Raw genomic sequence first — 24,655 nt, forward strand, 5'->3', positions numbered from 1 at the left:
ACAAGAAGACAATTTACAAGAAGAAAGTTGGAAAACTAAAAAAAAAAAAAAAACAGCTGTAATTTGAGGAAAATAAAGACAAAATATTAAGACAAAAAAGCAGAAATTCTAACATTGTAATATTATGAGGAATCATTTTAGTACCATCAAGTTGAAAGATTAAAGAGACATTTTTTAAAGTTGTATTATGAAAAAAACAAACAAACAACGAACAATGTTGTCATTTTTGGAAAATTACATTGTAGAAAAGGTTATAATGTTGCGAGAATTAAGTCAAAATATTATGGAAATAAAAGTCATAATTATGAGAAGAAAAAAGTTTGGGGGGAAAAAACAGCACAAATGGGGGCAGGCGTAAAAAAAAACGGGCGTAAAGTCAAATTCTAATGAGAAAAAAGTACAAGAATGATGTAATACGAGGGAATATAACATCTTTTTAGTAGCATAAAATTGAAATATTAAAGACTTAAAAAAAAAGTCACAATATATACAAACAAAACAACAAATAAAGTTGTAATATTTTGAAAATTAGGTTGTGGAATTGCAGTGTTATGAAAATGAAGTCCAAGTGGGAATAAAGTCATAATGACAAGAAAATTTCCAAGAAGAAAAAACAGCAGAAATGGAAAAAAGCAGCTGTAACATTAAGAAAAGAAAGTCAAAATATTAAGAGAAAAAAGTTGTATTCTAACAAGGGGGGAAAAAAAGCTGCAATTTCACAAGAGTAAACTCAGTTGAAATGTTAAAGAAACAATGTTATCTTTTACAAGTTGCAATATTATAATAAACAAATAAAATAAAGTTGTAATCTTTGGAAAATTAGGTTTCGGAAAAAGTTTGAATGTCACAAAAATAAAGTCAAAATATCATGGCAATAAAGTCTCAATTATGAGGGAAAAAAAATTACAAGAATAAAGTTGCACAATTAAAAAAAACAACAGCAGAAATGCAGGGGGAAAACAGCGGTAAATTTATGAGAATTAAGAGAATAAAGTCATTCTAATGAGAAAAAAGATATGAAGAAAATGAATGTCATTTTAGTAGCATAGAGTTGAAATATGAAAGAGAAAATACATTATGTTGTCGAAAGTCGCAATATTATGAAAAAAAAACAACAAAAGTTGTAATTTTTTGGAAAATTAGGTCGAGGAAAAAGTTAAATTATTGGAATAAAGAAGAAAAATTGCAAATATTATTTAAGAAGACAGTTGAAATATATGAAAAAAAATTAAAAAGGGGAAAAAAGAGCAAAGAGTGTAGTTGATACTAATAATAGGCTTTTTCACCTATAAGACAAAGCTGAGATACAGATATATATTTTTTTAAATATAAATATAACCTGTTAGCATATCTACATGTGTTGTTTTACAAAATATCAAAGTGGCAAAGTTGCATCCTTTCACTATGTGGCCCTCACTGGAAAAAGTTTGCACACCCCTTGTCTACACACGCACCTCTGCTCCCTCGTTTGCTGTTGTTGAGCTGTTGATGCTGAGGACACCAGCAGGGGGCGAGCTTGTCCTCGTCTTCATGGCGGTCTCCTGGACTCTATTAAGGAGCTTTTAAATGTGGAGTGGAAATTCTAACAAGTTAATCCGTGTGACTGTGAGCCAGCAGCCGCCGTCTCCTTGCTTATGTTTTCCATCACGAGAGAAAGAAGAAAGAAATGCTACCAGATGATGATGTAGAAGAATAAAAAAATGACTTGCCGTCTGTGATGGAAACCCAGAAGTGAGCGTTTAGTTGTGGTCTGGTATGGCTGCACCAAGAATTTTTGAGTACTTGAATGAGTTTGGCTTGTAAGAACACTCTCCAGTAACTTGCAGAGAGTCTTCCTGGAAGAGTGGAAGCTGCTTAAGCTGCAAGGACTCCACATTTTCTTCCTCTTTCACATTCTGCAGGTGTCCCAATACTTGTGTGCGTTCAGTTGACGGTCGCTGGCCTCTGTTGAATAAGTCTTTCTTGGCCATGTCATGGGTGGATGATAATGACGCTTTCACGTAAAAGCGCCCATTTAAAGCAGAATGGTCGCGGCGGGTCGTTGAGGTGCAGCCTGGTGCTGGTTCTGTTGACTTATTGGCGGGGTGATCAGGGGGTTGGAGGTTGATGAGGTGATGCCGGGTGAAAAGACGCTGCCTGTTTACTGTCATTTGTAGCCAGCAGAAATACATGTGCCATACATAGCCCTCCAGTACAGGAGGGATTTGTGTATGTGAGCTGTTTACTCGTACATTTTTCTCAGGCCCCACTCGCCGTCTTGTACACAAACACTCACAAACCCCCGCACAGTGGCGTATTAAGCAGCGGCGCTCCCGTGGGACTAATCACATCAGGGCGCAAGTCAAGCAAGTCTTTCTGAGCATCCATTAAGCTGCTGCGCCGCTCCAAATCCTCCATGAATCACCCCACCATGAAATATTAGCTCCATAAATTCAGCCTGCCATCTTATTAAGCTTAATCCCTGAATTAAAAAAAAAAAAAAGATGATTGGCGCCCGGTCCTCACGATACCGATGCAAAGGGCTGCAGTTGCACACTTCCTACGGATGTCTGTGAAATTCTCTGCAGTGCAGCACACAAACACCCAATAATGAACTGCATTGTCCAGAGCAGCTTTAACTTTGAGTGATTGTCACCGTGCGCCTCCATTCACAGCCAAACAACGCAGAAGGGGGGGAAAAAAGGATTTTACGATCACTTTAAATATTTCATTGCCTCCAAATGTTCCCAAGTGTGCTGCTGGTGGACTGCGCACATAAAGTTCAGGCCCTCAGATGGACGGCACGTCTAATTACGAATCATACGCAGCCAGGAAAAGTTTGTTTTGAGTCAAGACAAAGTTTGTCAAACACCTGCAGTGGGACTGATTAGCAAATGAACTGATGTTAAAATATACTCCGTAGAGCTGCCAAAAAACATCCAAATCATCCAGATTTTAATTAGTCCAGGTGGTCCTCACTTTACGACGTTCCACGATTCCGAACGCGCGCCCATAAATTAATAAAAAAATTACAATTTGGTCCGTAAACTAGTTATGGCGATGGAAGAATGCGCGCAACAAAACAATTCATTATGTGCCTCGTGCCGAGCGGAATAATACCGTGTGTGCCTGCTCAGCCACACCAAGCAATAACATCGCTTATTAATTGACTGTTTACACTACATTATGTCACCCAAGCAGCATTGCGCCAAAGAAAAGGAAAGCCATCACCGTGGAAGTGAAAATCAACATCCAAAAAGCTCAGAAAGAGGAGACGCCCACCAATGTCAGCCGCTCTTTCTGATCATCATTAATGGTAAAGGTGATTGAATGCTAGACGGGGTCTTGGATTCTGTCTGCTGCTTCAAGACTAAACAATATTTTAAGAAGGTAGAAAAGCCTGAAAAGACAACCACAGTGATAAAAGTAAGGAATTGTTCTTTTTGTACTTATATCCCTCGTTGATCATGGCTAATTGTTCCCAGACCTGACTGTGATAAGTGAAATTCCACACAGTAGTATTCCTTATTTATAAATGGAAAAGTTTTGTAGTCAGAGCATAAAAAAGCTGTTTACGACCTTCTAAGTATGGTTTTTAACATTGTTAGAGCCCTCTAGACTTGAACTAACACACCTTACGTCTACCCAATATAGTAGACATAATAAGAAAAATAAGGCAAATTTGGATTTGACCAACTGTACCTGTTGATTTGTCTTAAATATCATGACATTACTACGACCACATCACTACTATCAGGAGAACCGGAGTAGAGAATGGGGAGGAGCCACTTGGCGTGGCCCGGCAAGGTGCACTCGGAGCAGCCGGTGTGACACCACCGAGGTCTTTTGTACTTTTCAAACGCCTTGGCGCTGGCGTTTTAGGCGGGTGCTAAGGTTTTGTTGCGTGCTCAATATTTTTTTTTTCCCCCCCTCATTGCGTAACATTTGGTACAATTAGCACGCAAAACGTCTGCTTCGGAAAGTGAATGTTTACAAGTGAGCTCAGGGGACGTTACGACAGGCCATTAACGTCACAGGCAGGAGACAAAAGGAGCACTTGATTTGCACACCTGCACAGTACAGGTAATCTCACATCATTGGCGAACTGCAGCTATTTTTTATGTGATGGGATTTATCGATATGACAACATAATTCCGTCATATCAGCCCAATAATTATTAGTCCAATAATTATCATGCACCCCTCGTATATACTATATAAATGCTATATCATTATGTCTTTGAAATGCCCTAATATTTGCATTTTAGTTCATTTAGACATTTTTATGCTTTAATTTAATTTTTTTTTTAAATGTAATATTTGTTTAAAGAGAGAGTTTGGATTTTTGACATGAAATTGTATGACATGCCCATCAGCAGTGTAATCCATCAACAGCGACTCCTCATAAAAAAAAAAATCAGACCTCACTCATGAAGACACTTGCATCTTCTTCCGCGACGGAGCGCAGCGGCCATCTTGTTTACATGTGTGTTCCACAGCAGAAGGAGATGCGAGCATCTTTGTCACACAAGAATGGACGGGCGACAGTGCGCAGCGATACGGCGGGAGACGAATATAACGCCGAGCCTATTTGTGAGGTCTGTTTTTTTTGAGGAGGCATTTTTGTGACGCATATGTATGACTCTTTTGAACGGCAGCGTAAAGCTGCATAAAAAGTGGTGAGGGATTTACTCTATAAACTCCCAACTTGCACTAAAACTCGACTCACATCACAGTCTGGAAACGGAACTCGTTCATCACCTGAGGACAGCCTGTATATGGATTTTGCAGTGCGGGTAGACGCAAGCTAAAGTGAGGCGTCTGCTCATCCAGTCCATGTCCACGTCTCTCAGCTTGTCACTGACCCTGCCTGCCTGCCAGCCCGCAATCGGGGTTGCCGCTGCCAGGAGGGGCGACTACTCCACCGCCCCCGGCACCCGTTTCCTCCCCCATCTGCAGCCTCCTCGTCAGGCCATGAATGCCAGCATTGCTGCGCTAATTAACCCAGGGTGAGGCCAACAAGCTCGCTACAGTCCAGCCTCCGACAAATATCAGAATAAAGCCTTGTTCAAATTAGCAAGGTGATGTGAGAAGCTTGGGGTGGAGATGGTGGTGGGGTTTGGGGTGGTGGGATGAGGTGGTGGGGGTCTTGGCCGTCTGTGGTGAGAGGAGGCTGGCAGCTGTGATGGAGAGAGCATGGCTACACAAGCTCACATGCGTTCCATGCTGGTTCTTCCATCTTCTCGTTCTCATCAGTTCACCATCGTTCCATGACGCAAATACCCCCGCTCGGTCAATGACGGTTGCCGTGATGCACAAGTGTGATTGAGATTTGACGAAGTGACAGTCGTGTTCTAAAAAGAGGGGAGCCAGATGGAACAGAGCTGAATAAATGGGTGACTAAGACGGCCGGGAATAGAGATGCGGCATTGTCGCAGTGACAACATCGTGTGGCCTCAAAGGACACACAAGGATTGACTGGCTTGCTCTTCTTCCTGGGTAACGTCGACGGAAGAAATGGGACATTTCTTCCTGAACGCATCGTTGCACCGAGTCAATCAGATGAGCTGGTGGCACATCAGCATGGGAATCTCATCAGCTGAAAACATCTCTCACTTCTCAACACCTCACTGTGTGTGTGTGTGTGTGTGTGTGTGGGTGCGCGCGCGCTCGTGTGTGTTTATGTGCTGCTTGCTGCCGTCAAAGTTCCTCCTGCTGGCCGAGCGATCATCTCATCTCGGCGCCGGTGGGGGGGTCACTGCAACTTCCCGATGGCACACTCATCGCCGCCGTTCAGCAGCTGCGGAGTCAAATTGACCTGAGTCAAGCCAACAGAACTGAGGAGGCGGAGCAGATGTCTCACAAATGATTTTTCTTCCAGACAGCACAACCCTGCTGGCACATTCAAAGATGCTAAGCTCTGACATTGACACCTCCAAAACACATGTCTAAGATGTCTTAAAAAAAAGAAACTTTACCATTCTTCCCTCAAAGCTTCAGAGTTTGTCCACCTTGCAGCTTCAACCTCAAACTCAACTCAACAATTGTGGCGTCTGAACCTTTATCTTGATCTGCACTATAGGCATGGGCCAGCATGAGATTCTGACGGTGTGATAACCTTGGGCAAAAATATCACAGTTTCACAGTATTAGAATTACAGCTCTAATATATGGTATTTTGAACTTTGATCTTTATTGACAAGAAGAGAAAAAAATCATTTTAAATTATTTCACCCGTAAGAGCCCAGACCCACTTATCCTGAAATTAAAATGATGTGGGCTATACCACAGACCAAGTGGACCACATAGAACACTTTTGGAAAGTTTTTTCAGAATAACATGTTACATGTTTGTTACATTGGGCGTTGTGGTCAGTGTGAACATCATCTGGAACTCCAACACAAACCCTCTTGGGCAGTGGTGGTGGTGGGAATGTGGCATGGCGTGATGGGAGGCCTCTGTGTGCCTGCCAAAGAATGAGGCTAGTGGCAACCTCTGCCTGGAAGCTCCTTTGTTTCAGTGTGTTTTGGACAGCAAGTAGTTTACAGTCACGGCGGTAGATCAACCATGCGTTAACCAGAACAAGTAGATGTACCACCTCAGTGATCTCATGTGGTACTTGGACCTTGCAATGCATACATCAAGGAGGTCTACTCCTCCCATGAAAGTGGGAACATTTTCAAACCCCAAGGTTGGAGCTTGCCTTTCACATACTGTCTTATTGGGCTGTGTGTGTCTCCGAATGACAAAATTTGCTCATCAACGTAGTTGTGTTCTTCCGGGGTGATGTCCAGGCATTGTTTACAAAACATATCCAGCCATAGCCGGAGCTTCCAACACTTATCTGCAGCTTGCCTGTTTGATACGTCAGTGTTGTCAATGAAATGCAGAGTTGCCATCAGGTTCTCAAAACGATTGTGACATGACATCAGCCACAATTGTACACCTTGTGTCATTTTCCCAGTATGCACGATTTCCTGTCAGTTGGAAAAGACCCACGCGCAGGTAGAGGCCAATCTGTATTTCCAGTTCTTTTAGAGTGGTGTTAACATTGTTGTGATGTGCAGAATTTTGTACACCGTACAAATTTGTTTGTTACTTTAGTAACTCAAGCATTTCTGGTGTTATGAACTTTCTGAAGGACTCCAGAGGACTAAGATGTGTGACATGTGGTCCTTTTGAATGTACACTCAGGGGCTTTAAATGGTTTCTTCCTTCAAAATGTTTTTTTTCTTCAGTTCCTTGTTTTTCGCCAAATGAAATAGAAATAATAAAATATTTCATAACAAGTATAAGGCATTTACATTTTTGTGGGATTGGCATAGGATAGTAAATATTTGTTTAATAAGATTAGAAGAATAAGATTAACAAATATTTGTTAAATATTAACAAAGATTTGCAACAGTTGCAACAGTTACTTTCACATTATTTTGTTTGTAATTGTTCAGTCCACTTCTAATTGACCAGCAGAACATCCATCCATCCGTTTTCTATGCCTCCTCATTAGGGTGGCGGGGGTATGCTGGAGCCCATCCCAGCTGACTTCGGGCGACAGGCGGGTTACACCCTGGACTGGTCGCAGGGCACAAATAGACAAACACCGTTCACTCTCACATTCATACCTATGGACAATTTAGAGTCACCAATTAACCTAACATGCATGTTTTGGAATGTGGGAGGAAACCGGAGTGGGGGGGGGGAATGCAGGACAAGTTTCCAACAGGTTCTAAGTATCAAATACTGATTCAAAAGAATTTTGAATTATTATTTTGGTGTGAATCACAATATGGGGGGAACTATGGCGCTTGGCACAGGCCTGCGCTCTACGTGTGCATCTCAATTTTTTTTTTTTTAACAAAAAAACAAAAACAAAAAGTTCCTTTTTTCCCCCGATCCTCTTCCAGGTCTTTCTGTCCTGCCATCGTTCGTGTTCTACTGTGAGTGTCACTGAATGTAGTAGATACATGGGTTCCTGATTCCAGTACTTTGTTGAGCAGGCCCTTGCAACGATGATATCAAATGTCAAATGTTATTGAACATAATCCTTCTAACTGCATGGTTCGTTCTTTGTGGGTTGTATCCTCCATTTTCCGTGTTGTGATGGTAATATGATGTTTAATATGTGTCCAGATTGTTGATATCTTTGACAACAAGCACTCTTGCATCTTCTGGTCCTCCATTTAGCTTGATGTAGAGTTTGTCATTGGTGCTCCAAGTGCTTTGTATCTCTCCCTGCTTCCTCAAGTCTTGTGCTTTCTTGTCGATGTCAGTGTTGCGTTTTGTCAGATGCTCATTTGTGTAGCCATTTGTGCCTTTTCAGCTGCAGTACAGTTTTAAATTCCATGTTGGTGAACTTAACAATGATGACGGGTGTGGTGTCTTTTCTGCCATACAGTGGGATTCAAGTACCGATGGTGTTTATCTACATCCACCTCCTTTTGATTGTAGGGAGACGGGAATTGAATTTGTTGCTTTGTTGACGGAACGTCCGTTCCATCTCGTTCCATCTGTGCAGGCCACAACTTGTCCACAAGTGTTTTGGAATTGCTGGATTGTGTATTTGCTGAGTTTTATTCATTGGCTTGCATCACCAGGTTTCACTTCCGTTTCTGTTGCTAAGTGGTCATTTGCGACTTAATAGTTTGATATTTAGGTTAACATGTCAAATACAGTATGTATTTAAATTATGTGATGTTCTTACACATTAGTTTGACACCTTCAAATCCAGATTAAATACACACTAAAGCCACATGCCATGAGATGCAAAACTGGGGCACACGTCACGTCACACCGGCGCCGCCTGATGTACCAGAGAACAATGCTCAGCAACAGTTGGTATTAGGAAAAACTGACCCATTTACTGCCCATATACTACACCCGGGGTATAGTTTTACCTCCATTGTTGTGACAGCTAGGCATCACATAGCGAGGCTTGAGGTGCTCAATGAAGCGCTGAAACCCGACATTACTCCCCGCCGACATGGGCTGCGTCTTTTCTGATATAGCAGATTACCTTTTTGCCATCCTGTTTCTCACGCTTTGCTAATGTTTCAGACAGCGTTCGATGTTTGAGGGAGCTGTGGTTTTCCGAAAATCCTTATGCTGCTTCAAATGCACGATGAGATCGGTTGTATTAAACTTCCCCGGTTCTGTGCTACCATGGGAAACCTGTGCGTGACAATTTTTAACGTCATTTTCAGATGAAAAATAATGCCACACAGCCGACGTCACTCGTAATCCTTGGCACTTTGTTAGCACATTAGCACACGCTGTGGTTGTGATCACATGGGCTGGATCCGGCCGCTGCTGGATAGAAGAGCTGAAGCGGCATCTGGAATGGACTGGTTGTATTGGATTGCCAATATTGGAGATTTTAGGTGCAGGCCGATATTGCCAGATACTTTTTTTTTTCAGGACTGATATCAATATCAGATCAGGACACTCCTAATTAATACTACAAGAGTCAATGTGCCAAAAGGTAAAAAACAAGTTTATTAAGCACAATATTGTACGAGAACTGAGGAAAAATTTTGCCAAAAAGCCAAATCATATGACAAGTGGGGGGCATTCAAAAACGGAGGTTTGACTAATACTTTTTTTCTAATAATTTTGGTGTCTCCGTTGTCTCCCGAGTAAACTGAGGTCATTTAGTCTTCAAACATGGATGCTTCATTGTTGGCGGATTGTGTTGGCATTGTAACCTTTTCCTCCGTTGCCAAGGTAATTACTACACTTTCCACCGCACAATGCCCTAACCTTGCCATCCTATACGCATGACAAGAAGAACATGACACACCTCACACACAAGCACGCCAACACAAGGCCTTCTGGCATACTTGAAAGAGACAAATGAAGTAAATGTGTTGCGTTCTTTGTTTCCTTTCTGCGTGAATGAATGGACACTGCAACCGACACCAGGCTCCTCTCGGGCTGTGCATTTACATGTGCTGATCATTCCACTCTTCGTCTTTTCTCTTCTGCAGAGTCTGGGAACTCCGAGCAGATACGACTCCAGAAAGAAGTAAGTCCCGCCTTCCTGATGTCACATCTTCATCTCCTGTCATCACATGCAAATGACCAAGTTAACATACGCTCAGTGTTCTGGTTAAGTGGTTGACTCACTGGAATTGAGTTGCGTGGGTTCAAGCCCCACTCAGTGATGGCATGAGTGTGAGTAGCGACCTGTCCAGGTGTTTACATGCCTCAAATATTTTGAGTATTTGTAGAGATGGTCAAGGATTGACCAAGTAGTTCAAAACTCTCATGTTTTTTACTGAACCGGGACTTGCGGGTGTTCATCTCTGTTAACTCGTTCACTTTCCTGCCGCCTCAAGCTAAATTAGAAAGAAACCAGGTAACATACTTGCGACATACTTGGTAACGGATCACTGGGTGAAAAGGATGTAATTACACAAGGCACACCGACGGAACCACTAAATACTCTGGAAGCCGTTTTTAAAAGAATAACATTTTAGGGCACCCTGAACGCCCTTTGTGTGGATGAAAGACTAGAATGATAAAATACTTTGCCGTTTTGATGTGAAAACGTTTCCGTGTGGATAGCCCCTAAATGTATTAACCCTGCGGAAAAAGCAGGGTTAATTAGAAAAAGATCTGCTCCCGGCCTCATATCAACTCTCCTTTCCACTTCCTGTTCCTGTCTGAGCTACTCACTCGCCAACACCGGCATGAGGGTGGTGACAAGTGAATCGTGAACCTGATGTGGGCTCACGTGTTGAGTGAGGCAGGTCCTGTAGGTAGGTAGACTTGTTGCGCATGTTTGAGTTTCTCGGGTGACGTAGACGCCGCATTGAGAGCCACATCATACGTCGATGTCACCGCCATACTGGATGTGGCAAGAGAACGGGGGAAGATGCTTAATCCATGTTCTGCATAGAATTGTACCAAACCGGATTATAGTCCAAACAAGATCTCACGGGATTACCTGACACAGGTAAGGCTGAAAAAATAATTTGGATTGTATTTGGCCATTATAACATCATTTTACCAACAGAATTTGTTGACTTTGTGGCATAATGCTGTGGATTCCCATGGTGAAACCAGCTTCCAAAACCTTTGTAGAAAAGCACTTTATTATTAAGTTTGGTCCATTTTCTTGCATTTGTTTAAGGGGTGAAAGCAAACCTGTTGTTGACGGAAGTCGCGTTAGCTCCTATGGGCTATGTCAAATCAATGTGCCTACGAAAGAAGTTTTTCAATCATCAAGATACTGTAAGTGTTACATGTGTTGGAGATGAAATTCTCCACAAAGGGTCAAAGGACCCTTTTGGAAAGAAGACACACCAGATGAAGTTTAAGAATTGTACTGAGAATAAATCAGACAGAATAATTGAAAAATAAGTCAGACAGAATATCTTCCGCAGTTTACGAAGCTCCGAACACCGTCTCATGCGCCGGCTCCCTGCTCCTCCAGATGTATGAGAGAGTCCCGATCGATAGTCCCATCTGTCGTTTTGTACTTGTTTTGCTCTCTCCAAAGATAACTTTTCTCCTGGATTCCTTGACGAAGCTTGTGTGACGTCGGCAGATGATAGCCGGGTCCTTTGCTTGACCCGATAACACCCAAGGCTCAAGTTTTTCTTTTCTTTCCCTTATCTGGTTGTTGATCCCAGCTGGCTTGTACTATGTGTGAGCTCTCAGTATTTAACCTTTGACACACTTAAACAGTTGGCATTTATACAGCTAGTTACTTAATAAGGCATTATTTCTATAATCTACTTGTACTCATTAACTAAGTTATTAGATGAATTGATTAAACAGTTCTATCTGTACTGTACTTATTTTAAGGCACTCAACAATAATCCAATCAATAGACATCAATGCAAACAGTTATTCTAAAATCTACTTGTAATAATTATTTACCCACTCAGTAAATACATTTTTGCCTACACATGTTATCATCAATGTACTTGTTAATGCATGATCTCAGCATGAATATAAACCCATAAACATTATCAGAGGTCTTTTTAGAGGGCTTCATCGTCGAAATAGGTACCTCCAGTGACAAGCAATGTTAGCTGACTCATACTAACTCGTTTTCTCTTGTTAGAGTTCACAGTGAAAGAAATATGCTGTTCATGTTTCGCATAAGGATTGTGGATGATGGGCAAAATTCCCCCCCAAAATTTTAGCTTTAGAAATGTCTTTATAACCTTTTCCACCTTGATAGATCTGAATTAATCTCAGTTAAGTTTTAACAGAGGGGGCAATTACTTTTTCACACAAGGCCATGTTGGGTTGGATTTTTTTTCTCCCTTAATAATACATGTAAAAAAGTTGAATTTGATTGATCCATTGTAATGCCTGGTACAACTAAAGGTGCATTTGTTTGTACAAATATGATGATGATCACAAATATAGCTCATAACAGTTGAATTTAAGCGCTGATATCTAGCAACTTCCATGCTTTTCTTGATGACCAAAATTGTTTACATGAATAGCTATAGCATTGTACTGCCAAAAAATGGAACTGTTATGAGCTATTTTTGTTGTCATTGTTATTTGTCCAAACAAGGTTACCTTTAGTTGTGTCAGGCATTAAAAATGAACATGAAACTGAAGAAACTAGGGTGGTCTAATAATTTTTTCCATGACTGTACTTAAAGCCAGCGCTCTCCACAACTGAATATGGACAAAATCTCGTGGCTATAAGAACTCCAATACCATGTGTTCCTGTTTTGGCCCGGTCAGAGTTGTTTGCTAGAGGTTGTTTATATGCTGACGTTATCGGTGTTTGCACTAAGCTGGTTTTCTTTTTGTAGATGTAACGTTCACTGCCGGATGATACCGCTTTTAGTGCGCTAACATGTGAAGACGTGTTTCCTGCAGCATGCCCGATATCGTTATAGATATTATCGTTATTGTGAGCCTTACTCCCAATACTTGATGAGGCCCAGCCTCACCCAGAGTCTACCTCCAGCTCCAGTGGACCCAGGGTAAACTGAGTTTGAGACCCCTGATTTAAAACATTTAAGTGTGAAAAAACATGCCAAAATATTGATCAGGAAGGTGGCAAACACTTTTTTCACACCACTGTGCATTTTAAAATACACGGCTTTCATGGCACTTAGCCATAAAGGTTCCCGACCCCCTGCACTGGGCCACTCAGAGGTGTTAGTCAGTGATGAGGAGGATTTTGGATGGAGCTCTTGCGTATATTGTCTGTCACCAGAGTGTCGATGCCAGCGACAGTGTTTGAAATGAGTTATTGCCTCGCTGCACCGCTTTGCGATGTTTCCGCTGATGTGAGTGCACGTGTGAATGCAACAAGGATGCGATTTTATGTAACAGCTCCTTTTTTTATGCTGCTGGGCACAATCACACTAATCTGCAGCTACACTCAATGATCTTTACAACACACACACACACACAAACACTCACACTGAGGGGCCCAAGGTAGCTATTAAATCTAATCGCTCCTGGCTACTTGTTGCCATGACGATGGAACAACGCAACGTACTGTAGGTTTTATCAAAGAGAGCAAACGGCACCTTTGTGTGAAGTCTTTCATGCATGTCAATTTGAATCTACTTGATTTGTGAGATTGACTAGGACACAAATCTTTCCCCTTATTTGTATTTCTTCATCTGACCGAGGCATTTTAGCTTTTAACTAGGGTTCAGGAATTGTTTAAGCACCGGCACCAGTCTTGGATAATACGTAAACAATACCCAACCCTAGTCAGAACTGGATCACGATTCCACGAGTTACTAGTCGGCAGGCTCGAGACGTTAACACTCCAGCGATAGTTGGAATCAAGTCGTGACATTTGGTCGGTGTCTGCGCCATGCGACACCCGTGGAGGCGCTAATGCGCAACGGTCTTTGATTGATGTGAGTCATTTCCTCGCTGTTGCACGCTCCCCGAAGTGCTGCTCTGAAGCGTGCACCCCCCCACTTCCGCCAACCCCGCCCCACATAAGCACGCACTCAGACACGCAACCAATGTGCTGTCCATTAAAGTCATGTCTACTTGTCTGCTTTACTGCAGAATCGTGACTTGTCGGCTCGTTGACTTGTCAGAAATGAGCACCAAGATGCTAATAACTAGAGAGGCTGAACAACCTTTTGTTTGGTTTTATTCGAGGGGAGGCGGTGATCTCCACTGTCACCCACTCGTCCAATGAACATCATGTGTGTGGATGGGTTTGTGGGGTGTGTGTCACAAGAAATGTGTAACATTATCTCCTGTTTTTAAATTGTATTTAATAACAGACCGTGAAGTTATTGACTTCCCCGTGTTGGTTTTATTTTGTGAAGTGATAAGACACGTGCGCTGACAATTTAAAATAACATTCATGATGTTCCATGAGCAACGTGTAAGTATGCGCTGATTTTAAAGACAATGCACATCTCACTGTACATTTAACAGTGGCGGGAGATGCATTTGGTTCCTGGGCCTTCAGTGGAGACTTAAGCGACCCAGTCCACCTGTTAGTACCTCCACTGTCGTGTCACAATGATATAAGCCATCAATAATATACAAAAATGCAATACAGTGTTCCGTCGCTCCATCGCGGTTCACCTTTCGTGTACTCGCTGTTTCACTGCTTTTTGTTTTTGTGCAATTTTAGGGTTTTAAATTTTTTTTACAGCATATGAACAGCATTACAGGCCGAGCCGGGGCCCTTTTAAGAAGAATAGCATTGGGGGAAGTTGAGTGTTGTGGCCTTCTGCGTCCTGATTGGCAACACTGTTTCCTGTTGTGTCATGGCCATACATGGCTAGCAAACTAGCTAACCTTGTGAGCTGTTTGCTAACCGCTGATACTGTAAACAATAGTAGGAACAGAAGAAGCCAAAAGTGCTCTGGACGCTGCATGGCCGCAAGCCCTCCCCCTGACAAAACCCGCAACGCCGATGAAACGCTCTGTACCCAAATGGCAGAGGAAGACAAAATCCGCACACACCGAAGGAAGGCAGAAGACACGAGGCTGCAGGACGCCACCACAGAACAAATGAATCCTCGGACCAAGGAGGACGACGAGGGAGAGTAAACACAACGGCAGGAGCAACACGCTTCAATAAGGACACAAAAACGGCACACCCGAATGGCAAAGACGCATGGCCAGATACAGTGGTATGAAAAAGTATCTGAACCTTTTGGAATTTCACACATTTCTGCATAAAATCACCATCAAATGTGATCTGATCTTTGTCAAAATCACACAGATGAAAAAACTGTGTCTGCTTTAACTAAAACCACCCAAACATTTCTAGGTTTTCATATTTTAATGAGGATAGCATGCAAACAATGACAGAAGGGGGAGGAATAAGTAACTGAACCCTCACATTTAATATTTTGTGGCCCCCCCTTTGGCAGCAATAACTTCAACCAGACACTTCCTGTAGCTGCAGATCAGTCTGGCACATCGATCCGGACTAACCTTGGCCCATTCTTTTCTACAAAACTGCTGTAGTTCAGTCAGATTCCTGGGATGTCTGGCATGAATCGCTGTCTTGAGGTCATGCCACAGCATCTCAATGGGGTTCAAGTGTGGACTTTGACTTGGACACTCCAGAACGTGTATTTTGTTCTTCTGAAACCATTCTGAAGTTGATTTACTTCTGTGTTTTGGATCATTGTCTTGTTGCAGCATCCATCCTCTTTTTAGCTTCCACTGTCTGACAGACGGCCTCAGGTTTTCCTGTAAAACATCCTGATGAACTTTTGAATTCATTTTTCCATTAATGATTGCAAGTTGTCCAGGCCCTGAGGCAGCAAAACAGCCCCAAACCATGATGCAACCCACCATGCTTCACGGTGGGGATGAGGTGTTGATGTTGGTGAGCTGTTCCATTTTTCCTCCATACATGACGTTGTGTGTTCCTCCCAAACAATTCAACTTTGGTTTCATCAGTCCACAAAATATTTTGCCAAAACTTCTGTGGAGTGTCCAAGTACCTTTTTGCGAACATTAAACAAGCAACAATGTTTTTTTTAGACAGCAGTGGCTTCATCCGTGGAGTCCTCCCATGAACACCATTCTTGGCCATTGTTTTACATATAGTTGATGTGTGCACAGAGATATTGGACTGTGCCAGTGATTTCTGTAAGTCTTTAGCAGACACTCTAGGGCTCTTTTTTACCTCTCTGAGGATTCTGCGCTGAACTCTTGGCATCATCTTTGGTGGACGGCCACTCCTTGGTAGAGAAGCAATGTTGCCAAACTCTCTCCATTTGTAGACAACTTCTCTGACTGTCGATTGATGAACATCCAGACTTTTAGAGATGGTTTTGTATCCTTTCCCAGCTTTATACAAATCGATAATTCTTGATCGCAGGTCTTCAGACAGCTCTTTTGAGCGAGCCATGGTGCACATTAGACAATGCTTCTCATCAAGACAATTCTTACCAATTCTGTGTGTTTTATAGTGGGCAGGGCGGCTTTAAACCACTCATCAGTGATTGGGCACACACCTGACTTGAATTGTTTGGTAAAAATTGGTTTCAATTGCTCTTTAAGTCTCCTTAGGCAGAGGGTTCAGTTACTTATTCCTCCCCCTTCTGTCATTGTTTGCATGCTATCCTCATTAAAATATAAAAACCTATAAAGGTTTGGGTGGTTTTAGTTAAAGCAGACACAGTTTTTTCATCTGTGTGATTTTGACAAAGATCAGATCACATTTGATGGTGATTTCATGCAGAAATGTGAGAAATTCCAAAAGGTTCACATACTTTTTCATACCACTGTAAGCGAAACACGCGTGAGTCACTTAATTTCTTGTGTCCAACATAGTAGGTTAAAATTCAGGTGAAATTTGAACTTTGACTTTTTCAACGAGCGAAAAGTGTATAAAGTGTATGGTGAGGGTGTTTACAGCCTTAAAACATATATGATAATTGTTTTTAAAAATTAAGTTGTCTCCTTTGCAAATTTCACTTATTGCGTGCTAATTTGGGAACCTATCCCCCACGATAAATGAGGGAACACTGTAAAGAATTGGGGATGAAAACCATTATTACTAAAGCAACAAACCAAGTTTACCCTGTATCTTCAAATACATCTCTAAACAAGTACAAACCTTTACACTACAATATCTTACAGTATATCATCATACCCTTTCCCAGGCTGACTTATATATAGGCAAGGCACTTATTTATAGAGCACAATAAATACACAAGGTCATTCAAAGTGCTTTACAGAAAATAAGGGTAAAATCACTTTCAATGTCATTCCATTCAACAAAAAGATTAAAAATGAAGAGTGCAGATAAAATACTTTCAGTTGTCTTATGTTGTTACAGTTGACTAGAAGTGTTCTCGGCTTGGATTTGAACATTGCCAAAGTTGAGAATTGCCGCACATCTTCTGGATGATTGTTCCAGATTTTGGCAGCATAAAACTGAAACGCAGCCTCACTGTGTTTAGTCCTGACTCTGGGCACCTGCAGGAGACCACTCAAGATGGTTTCTGTAGATCTAACATGTCAGAGATGTACAGGTACTTTGGCGCAAGACCACGAAGAGACTTGTACACAATCAGAGCTGTTTTAAAGTCTATTTTCTGAGAAGGCCGTTACAGTAGTCTAGCCTGTTGGAGACAAAGGCATGGATTAGTCTCTGTAAATCTGCTTTAGAGACTATTCCCTTGATTTTGGAAATTTTTTTTCAGGTGGTAAAAAGCTGATGATATTCTTGATTTAATGAGGCTGTTAACGTTCAGATCTGAGTCAATTATAACCCCCAGATTTCTAACCTGATGATTAGATTTTAGATAGTCTCAAGGTGAGCCAAAGACAATGATTTCATTTTTTTCTGAGTTTAGCTGGATAAAGTTGTTTTGCGTCCACACACTGATCAGCAGGACCATGTTCACCGCCCATCAGTGCCACGTAGATATGAGTGTCCTCTGCATAGTTGTGGTAGGACACATGGCAGCTTTGTATTAGCTCACCTAGAGAAGCATGTACAGATAGAACAATAGGGGTCCCAGGATTGACCCCTGGGGAACCCCACAGGTCATAGCCATTTGCTCTGCGATATAAAAGTGTATATACATAATCTCACTTATTTCTTCATATAACGCACACAAAATGATGAACAACTCCATGACTATCTCCTTTCTGTGCGTCGGACTAGGATCAATTAAGCACTGCGCCATTCGATGTCATGATGATTCATTCAAGCGCACTCGTAACGTTGACTGTCAAGCGCAGACTTTGAGACATCAACCCATCAGATGAGTGAAAAATGCTGACGTCACTGTGCACCTGCTAGCTGGCCCAGTGAGATGAATCTGAAATGTGATTGGTTAAAGAAACAGCCACATTGCTAGTAGACTTTAAGTGACACGGGCCAGCACTCCTGATTCTGTAGGCCTTGGGCAGACTACATTGACATGGCAACACATAGAAGGTGAAATACTGTAGCATACCCATACGTGTACTGGAAGCAGTATTTGGGAATAAATTAATACAATTTCATGGAACAAATACTGGAATTTCAGTTGTAAATGTAGGGCAGTGCTTCTGATAGTGTTTATGGCCAGCAGAGAAGGCTTTGCTGTCCCTGGCTGCCCACCAACTGACATTTCATATACTGTATCACTATATTGATAAGCAGAGGTGTTATAATTTGCATTTGGGGCAACTATGGTAACTTTTTTTTCGGCTTCTGATTGGCCAAAATGCGCATGACAGCTGGCAAATGTCGTTTTTAGTGGGGGAAATGTGCATTTTTGTTTTTGGGGACACAGACAAGTCAGAGGATTTTGAGTGGCCGCAGGTTCTAGCCCAGGCATGTGTGGGGCTGTACTGCGCGGGATGACCACAGGTACAGAAAGCGAGGCAAAGGAGGACAAAGGCAGCTGACAGTATAGAAGAGACCAGCCTTTGCTGCTCAGTCTCTCTGTTGTCTCACTGGTCACATGACAGGACCTGATGGCAGGTGTAGGTGGGGGTCGAAATGGTTTGTTGCCAGGTACAAGTGCGGTGAGTAACAGCAATGCAAATATTGAAATCAGAAGCATTTACATGCCTCCATCCCCCTCATCCTCTTCACCTGTTGCTCTCAATGGGAGTCATGGAAACAGTGGAGCCAATCAGCTTCAGCCACTTGCTCCTCAGCAGAGGAGGGCGAGAACCCATGTTCATTCTTTGCATTGTTTGCTTCCTTCCGGGACTTGCTGCGGTACACGGTCTCGCATCCAAGACGCATAGGGACCCTTCCTACTTGTCCTCCCCTCACTGAAACACACATGCACACACTCGAGCAAAGCTGTGTTTCGGCATGAAACGCCTCATTTACCTGCCAGCAGAGTCTCAACTTTGTGACATTGCACGCCATCAAAGTGCACATTCATCTCCCACTGTGACGTGCAGTAAACAGCGCCTAATGGAGATGTTTGTGCATCATTATTGCACTTAGATTAACATTGTCCTGTTGTGTCTTCATGTCTATGGGAGCATTTTTGGTGATTTATAGATCTTACTTGCATTTAACAATTGCGTATTGATGGTTATGATGCTGTTATGCTGCTAGATGCTACAGATATGGACTGTAAAGACAAGACAGGTGGAAGTGGCTCGGCAATATCAACGTGCTTCTCGCTAAATGTAATCTGGCCTGAAGCTTGTTGACTCGTTTGAAATAGATGAATAAGAGGATTAAAGAGGATGGGCGTCCACCTGAATTAACAGAGAAATCCGTTAATTACGCTTGTGAAATAAACAAATGTTTATTGCCAATAATGAAGCTGGCGGGTACGGCCTGTAATTGCAGCTCACCAACAGGTGATGAAAGTAGAAGAGGCTCCCATGTTCACATCTTCATAACAGCAGCTGTTAATGCATAAATGTTGTTGCAAATGGAATGTACACAGTAGATCCCCGCATTGCGCCGGGGACTACCTTTCGAAAACCACCCATGAATGGCGAAAAAACATGAGTAAAATGCCCATAAAAATGTCTGTTTTTGACACATGGCTCGCTCCTCCCCATCCAAACCCTCATGCTAGCTTGACGTTGACGTTCCCCTCCAATGTCATATGTCGGAATTAGGGATGATCAGATTGATCAGCCACAGATTAGTATCGGCTCATTTCCACAATAAACACGTGATCGGCATATGCCAATAAATGATCACAAAAAGCAAACCCTACATGTGTGCTGTGTCACTCAGGGTTGCCAACACCCGTATTGAGCGGATATCATCACGTTCATGGGGTACATGCTACTTTCAAGTGTCATTGAACAATTTTGCGCTCTTGTTGTCATTTTACTAATTACGTCTTGTCCTCAAAACACTACAGGTATTTGTGTGTGGTTGTGTAATGAACATAAACACATAGTGTGTCCAGCCTTATGATGGTGATACTATCACAGGGGTCTCCTAGCACGCCAGCTCACCAAAGGGTCAAAGAATAATTGATTCAACTCTTAGTAATTTTTTGTTAAATTCAGGCTCTATGCTTTTTATAAAATGACAGATGAGCACAAAATAGCATAAAGATGATGGCCACACTGTTTGAGTGGAGATGTGCTTGATAAATAAAGTAGTGTGCAATTGAAATGTTGCCAGTCATAAATAAAACACAAATAGTTGACAGCTCTAATAGTGATAAACGTTGGACACCCCGGCAACTTGGACACTCAATTTATTCTCTTTTAAGTTACGATGGGCACATTTCTATTTAATGAAGTTACTAATTTGTATCATTTTAGTCTCTGAATTTTTTTGTCTTGAACTACAAAATAAATGATTGAACAATTGATTTCTCATGGATTTGTATTACTCGAAAACACACATCAAATTAAATTCAGGTTTGTGTCAAATACTACAAATATCGTTTCACAAAAATAAAGACAAAAAACGATCAATTTTTTTTTTAATAATTACCTATTTACCAGGGGTCATTGGAATTGTCCTAACAGCAGCCCTGGCCAATAGCAATCATCATAAATAAAAAATTAAAAATCTACAGTTAATCGATGTGATTGCTACAGTATCAGCCGATCCCACTCAGGGATGATCGGTATCGGAATTGGCAGCATAAGACCCTGATCGGAGCCTCCCTAGTTGTAATTATAGGTTGAGATTCAACTCCAGAACCCTCCCCTTCTCTCTTCAGTTGCCATTGTTCACTCGTGACAGAAGCTAAGAAGTTTATTGCAATGAAGGTTTAAGACTTAAATATGCCTCACACACCTTTTTATCCAGATATGTCATTGGAGCTCATTTGTCATCTTTAGGCTAAGTGATGCAAGTTTTTACCTTTTTTATTATAACTTATTGCTTATATGCCCTTACTGACTGTCATATTAAACTCTTTGTCTTACTAATAATTTCAAAAAGCATCACCCTGAGTCTTCTGTGATATAAGAGTATGCAGTGTTGCTCAAGAAAATTCTTTTTAGGTTGTTTCAGTCATAACTATAAACAGGTCCTTCTGACAGATCAGTAAATTATCCCAGGTCCTTACTAAGAGCAACAAACCAAAGAGGGGAAGCAGCTCTAAATTACAGGGTCCAGCAAATGTTCCCATAGAAAATAATGTAAATCCAAATAATCCTTTCCAGACACCCAAAAATGTTAAAAACACATTTAATAGACAATAATTATAGTTTTACTTGCAGAAAATGATGCAAAAATAATTACAAATGACAATTGAATGGACAACGTAACATCACTTTAACCTAGTTTTGTTGGGGGGAAAAAATGCAAAACCATTAATTAACAAAATAAACACATTCTGCTGGCGGAAGTGCGCTGGCGAGGATGCCTTATAACTGGGTAGGAACCTGTGGCTCGGGAGCCAGATGTGGCTCTTTTGATGGCTGCAAATTGCATCCTTACGTTACTTCAGCATGAGCACTGTATATTAGGAGTGTCCTGAGATCTTGTGTAATGACATTAAAAAGTACTGACATTTCTTATTTAGAGAAAAAGCTGTATTGTAGAAACGGTGAGCTGTATTGTAATTAACTATTATTATTACACATTATAACTGTGGTTTATTTGGTCTCAAAAAATGTTGACAATATCTTTGAGCGTCAATTTGTGGGACAAACATTTCAAATCGCACCTACGTTGTTTTTTGACTTGGTTAAATAAAGTTTGTTTGCCCAGTCATATTTTTTCATTGTGCTTTTTTTTTTTTTAGAAATTCATGTTAAAATCTCGTTTCGCCTTAAAGTCACCTTCTCGTGGACCCAATCTCGTGCATCGTCCTGTCTCGTGAGTTATGAGATGCTCCTAGTGTGTATGTACAGTATGTACTGTAAACAGCTTCAATGAGATGCATTTTCTGTGGGGAAATATAACTATTTTTGCAGAAAAAAAAAGTAAAAATGTGTTTTGTTTTTTTTTTGGTTTTGTTTTGTTTTTTACCAACAATCCGCAAATTTACGGAACCATGAATGCTGAATCACGGTCGTGTGGCGATCCACTGTAATTGCCGTCCGTGAACGTGGCCGCTCCTGCACATGCATCCTCAAGCAGCTGCTCCAGTAGATAAGGAGGACAAAGGGGAGGCTTTTAAATGCTTAAACATGAGTCACATGTCGTCATGTCAGGTAGCCATGTCGCGTGATCTTTGGCCGGCAACATGAGAAGTCGTCTAACAGTGTCACGTTGCTTGTATTACCTAATTACTATTCTCGCCGCCCACCACTTTATTTAGAACCCCCCTGCACAATATAAATGAATTCTTTGGTGTACCTAATTTACTTTTGTATTGTCTGCGTCATCACCTGGAGATTAAAAAACTGAACTGTTTGTCGTTACTTCTGCTTTCATCCTTTCCGCTCCAACATCACACATCTTTTTACGCCTCACTGTCACCCCCCCATCGTTTTGATTCTTCTCTGCCTTTTCAGCCCGCAGCCGCTGCCCCTCCTCTATGCAGGTTTGCACACTGTGTGAGAGTGTGCGTGCGTGTGTGTGTGTGAGTGAGTGAGATATGAAAGACTGTCATCAAGCCTCGCCTGTTGTTCCCCTCAAACATCTCTATCTCATCACTTCCCGCCTCCCTCCGTCCGTCCCTCCCCTCTCACTCTCATCCTCTTTCTGGCTCGCATGCGAGTGTGCTCGTGGATGTGTCGCCATGCGCTCGCCTGGTGAACAGGTGTCCAGCGCAGCCAGCCAGCGCGCTAGAGTGGGGAACCGATAGACACACTCAGACAGTAGTGAATGGAGATGCTCCATCAGTCAGAGAGGTTGAAGGATCTTGCTCAGGAGCCTCAGATGCTGGTTTAGATCCTCTGCTGGTTGTCCCTGCCGTCTCCTCCGGTGAGTATCAGTGGTGCTGACTTTTCACTTCCACGTTCATGCTGCAGTTGGAGCGTTTGCGACAACTTGCATTCTCATTGAGCCGAGTAGTTTTCCGATCAGGAGTGTGTCATTGAAGGGTTTTTTTTTTTTGCCGCATCCCAGCAGGGAGCCAGGCTGCTGCTGCTGCGTCTTTCCCTCGCTCGTGGCGAAACAAATTTGAGAAGCTTTTATCTCTTATTCCGTGGAATGTTTGAATTGACCTGCATGCGTGGATGATGGTGCTTTTCTCGCTCATGATGACTTGAATGGTGCTCTGGTCCTTATCCTCGCTTCCCGGCATGTGTCTTCAGGTCAGACAGCAAGATCGCGCGCTTGGCTCAGAGGTGGAACCAGCGTGCTGCTGGGGATGCGCTGATTAAAGAACTGAAGCCCCTGTTTCACACAGGACCATCCAGCTCCTCGCTCAGCCTGGACAGGTGAGCACATGAACATCACAATCATGTCTACCGAATCCATCATACGGACAAAAGTAATGGATGTGAAGAAAATGTGGAGTCTTTGCAGCTAAGACAGCTTCTGGGAAGGCTTTCTACAAGATATTGGGGTGTATCCATTTGGGAGGTTACAGGTTAGATGGCTGTTGGACCAAACTCATCCAGGCATGCCTTGATGGACTTTGCTTTGTGCACTGGGAACAGAGAGTGAATGAACTGCTGACGAGCAGTGACCAAATACTCAAGTCCATATGGTGGAAATCCCTCCGAAAGCAGATAGTGAAGCAGTACAGTCGTCCCTCGCCACTTTGTGGCTCGGACATCGCTCCCTCATATATAGCACGTTTTTTCAGAAATGAATTAATTAATGATGGCTGTTTCGTGATTAGACTATGCTCTATTATTTGTCAAATACGTAATAATAAGTGATATGTAGTATTCTAGGCACTTGGCAGCAGTAGTGACACAAAACATTGAGACATTGCATTACATTACCTTAACACTGCATGAAGTCAGTTATGAGTGAAAAAAGTTCTCCCATTCCATGTGGAAGTGCTAAGTTTTTGGCTTTTTAAGCTTAAAATAAATAAGCTTGAGGCTAACTGGTTAGCTTGCCAGCTAGTGGCTGCCTCAGGTCCCTGCAGCATAAGACTTGCAATGCAATGTGCAATGTGCAATGCAATGTGGTGTAAACAATGATTAATGGTAGTGTAAAGGTGACTATAGGGTGTTATTTCATGTATAGAGGGCTCTAATAATGTTAAAAACCGTATTTAGAAAGTCAAGCAGATTTTCTGTGCTCTATATGAAAATATTAAATTTATTACCATTGAATCCTGTATTGCGGAAATTAATTTATTGTGGTTGGGTCTGGAACCAATCAACATCTATAAATGAGATACGACTGTAATTAATAAATCCAATTAATAAATGATCACTGTTTTGTTGTTGACA

At 42.0% G+C, this 24,655-nt stretch overlaps 1 protein-coding gene across 8 annotated transcripts in view; it reads left to right on the top strand.

Annotated features, from left to right (window-relative positions):
- Positions 1-24,655, top strand: part of ankfn1 (ankyrin repeat and fibronectin type III domain containing 1) — an 83,155-nt gene that overhangs the window by 20,725 nt on the left and 37,775 nt on the right. For 7 of the 8 annotated variants that reach the window (XM_054763107.1, XM_054763124.1, XM_054763154.1 and 4 more), the window contains 2 exons: positions 9,961-9,998; positions 23,558-23,683. In XM_054763107.1, the coding sequence (XP_054619082.1) occupies positions 9,961-9,998; positions 23,558-23,683 (164 nt within the window). Of the gene's footprint in view, positions 1-9,960; positions 9,999-22,506; positions 23,226-23,557; positions 23,684-24,655 lie in introns of those variants that run through there. The other variant, XM_054763173.1, reaches the window with a different exon arrangement.

The sequence above is a fragment of the Dunckerocampus dactyliophorus genome, chromosome 2 (genome assembly GCF_027744805.1).
Source record: "Dunckerocampus dactyliophorus isolate RoL2022-P2 chromosome 2, RoL_Ddac_1.1, whole genome shotgun sequence".
Lineage (NCBI taxonomy): Eukaryota > Metazoa > Chordata > Actinopteri > Syngnathiformes > Syngnathidae > Dunckerocampus > Dunckerocampus dactyliophorus.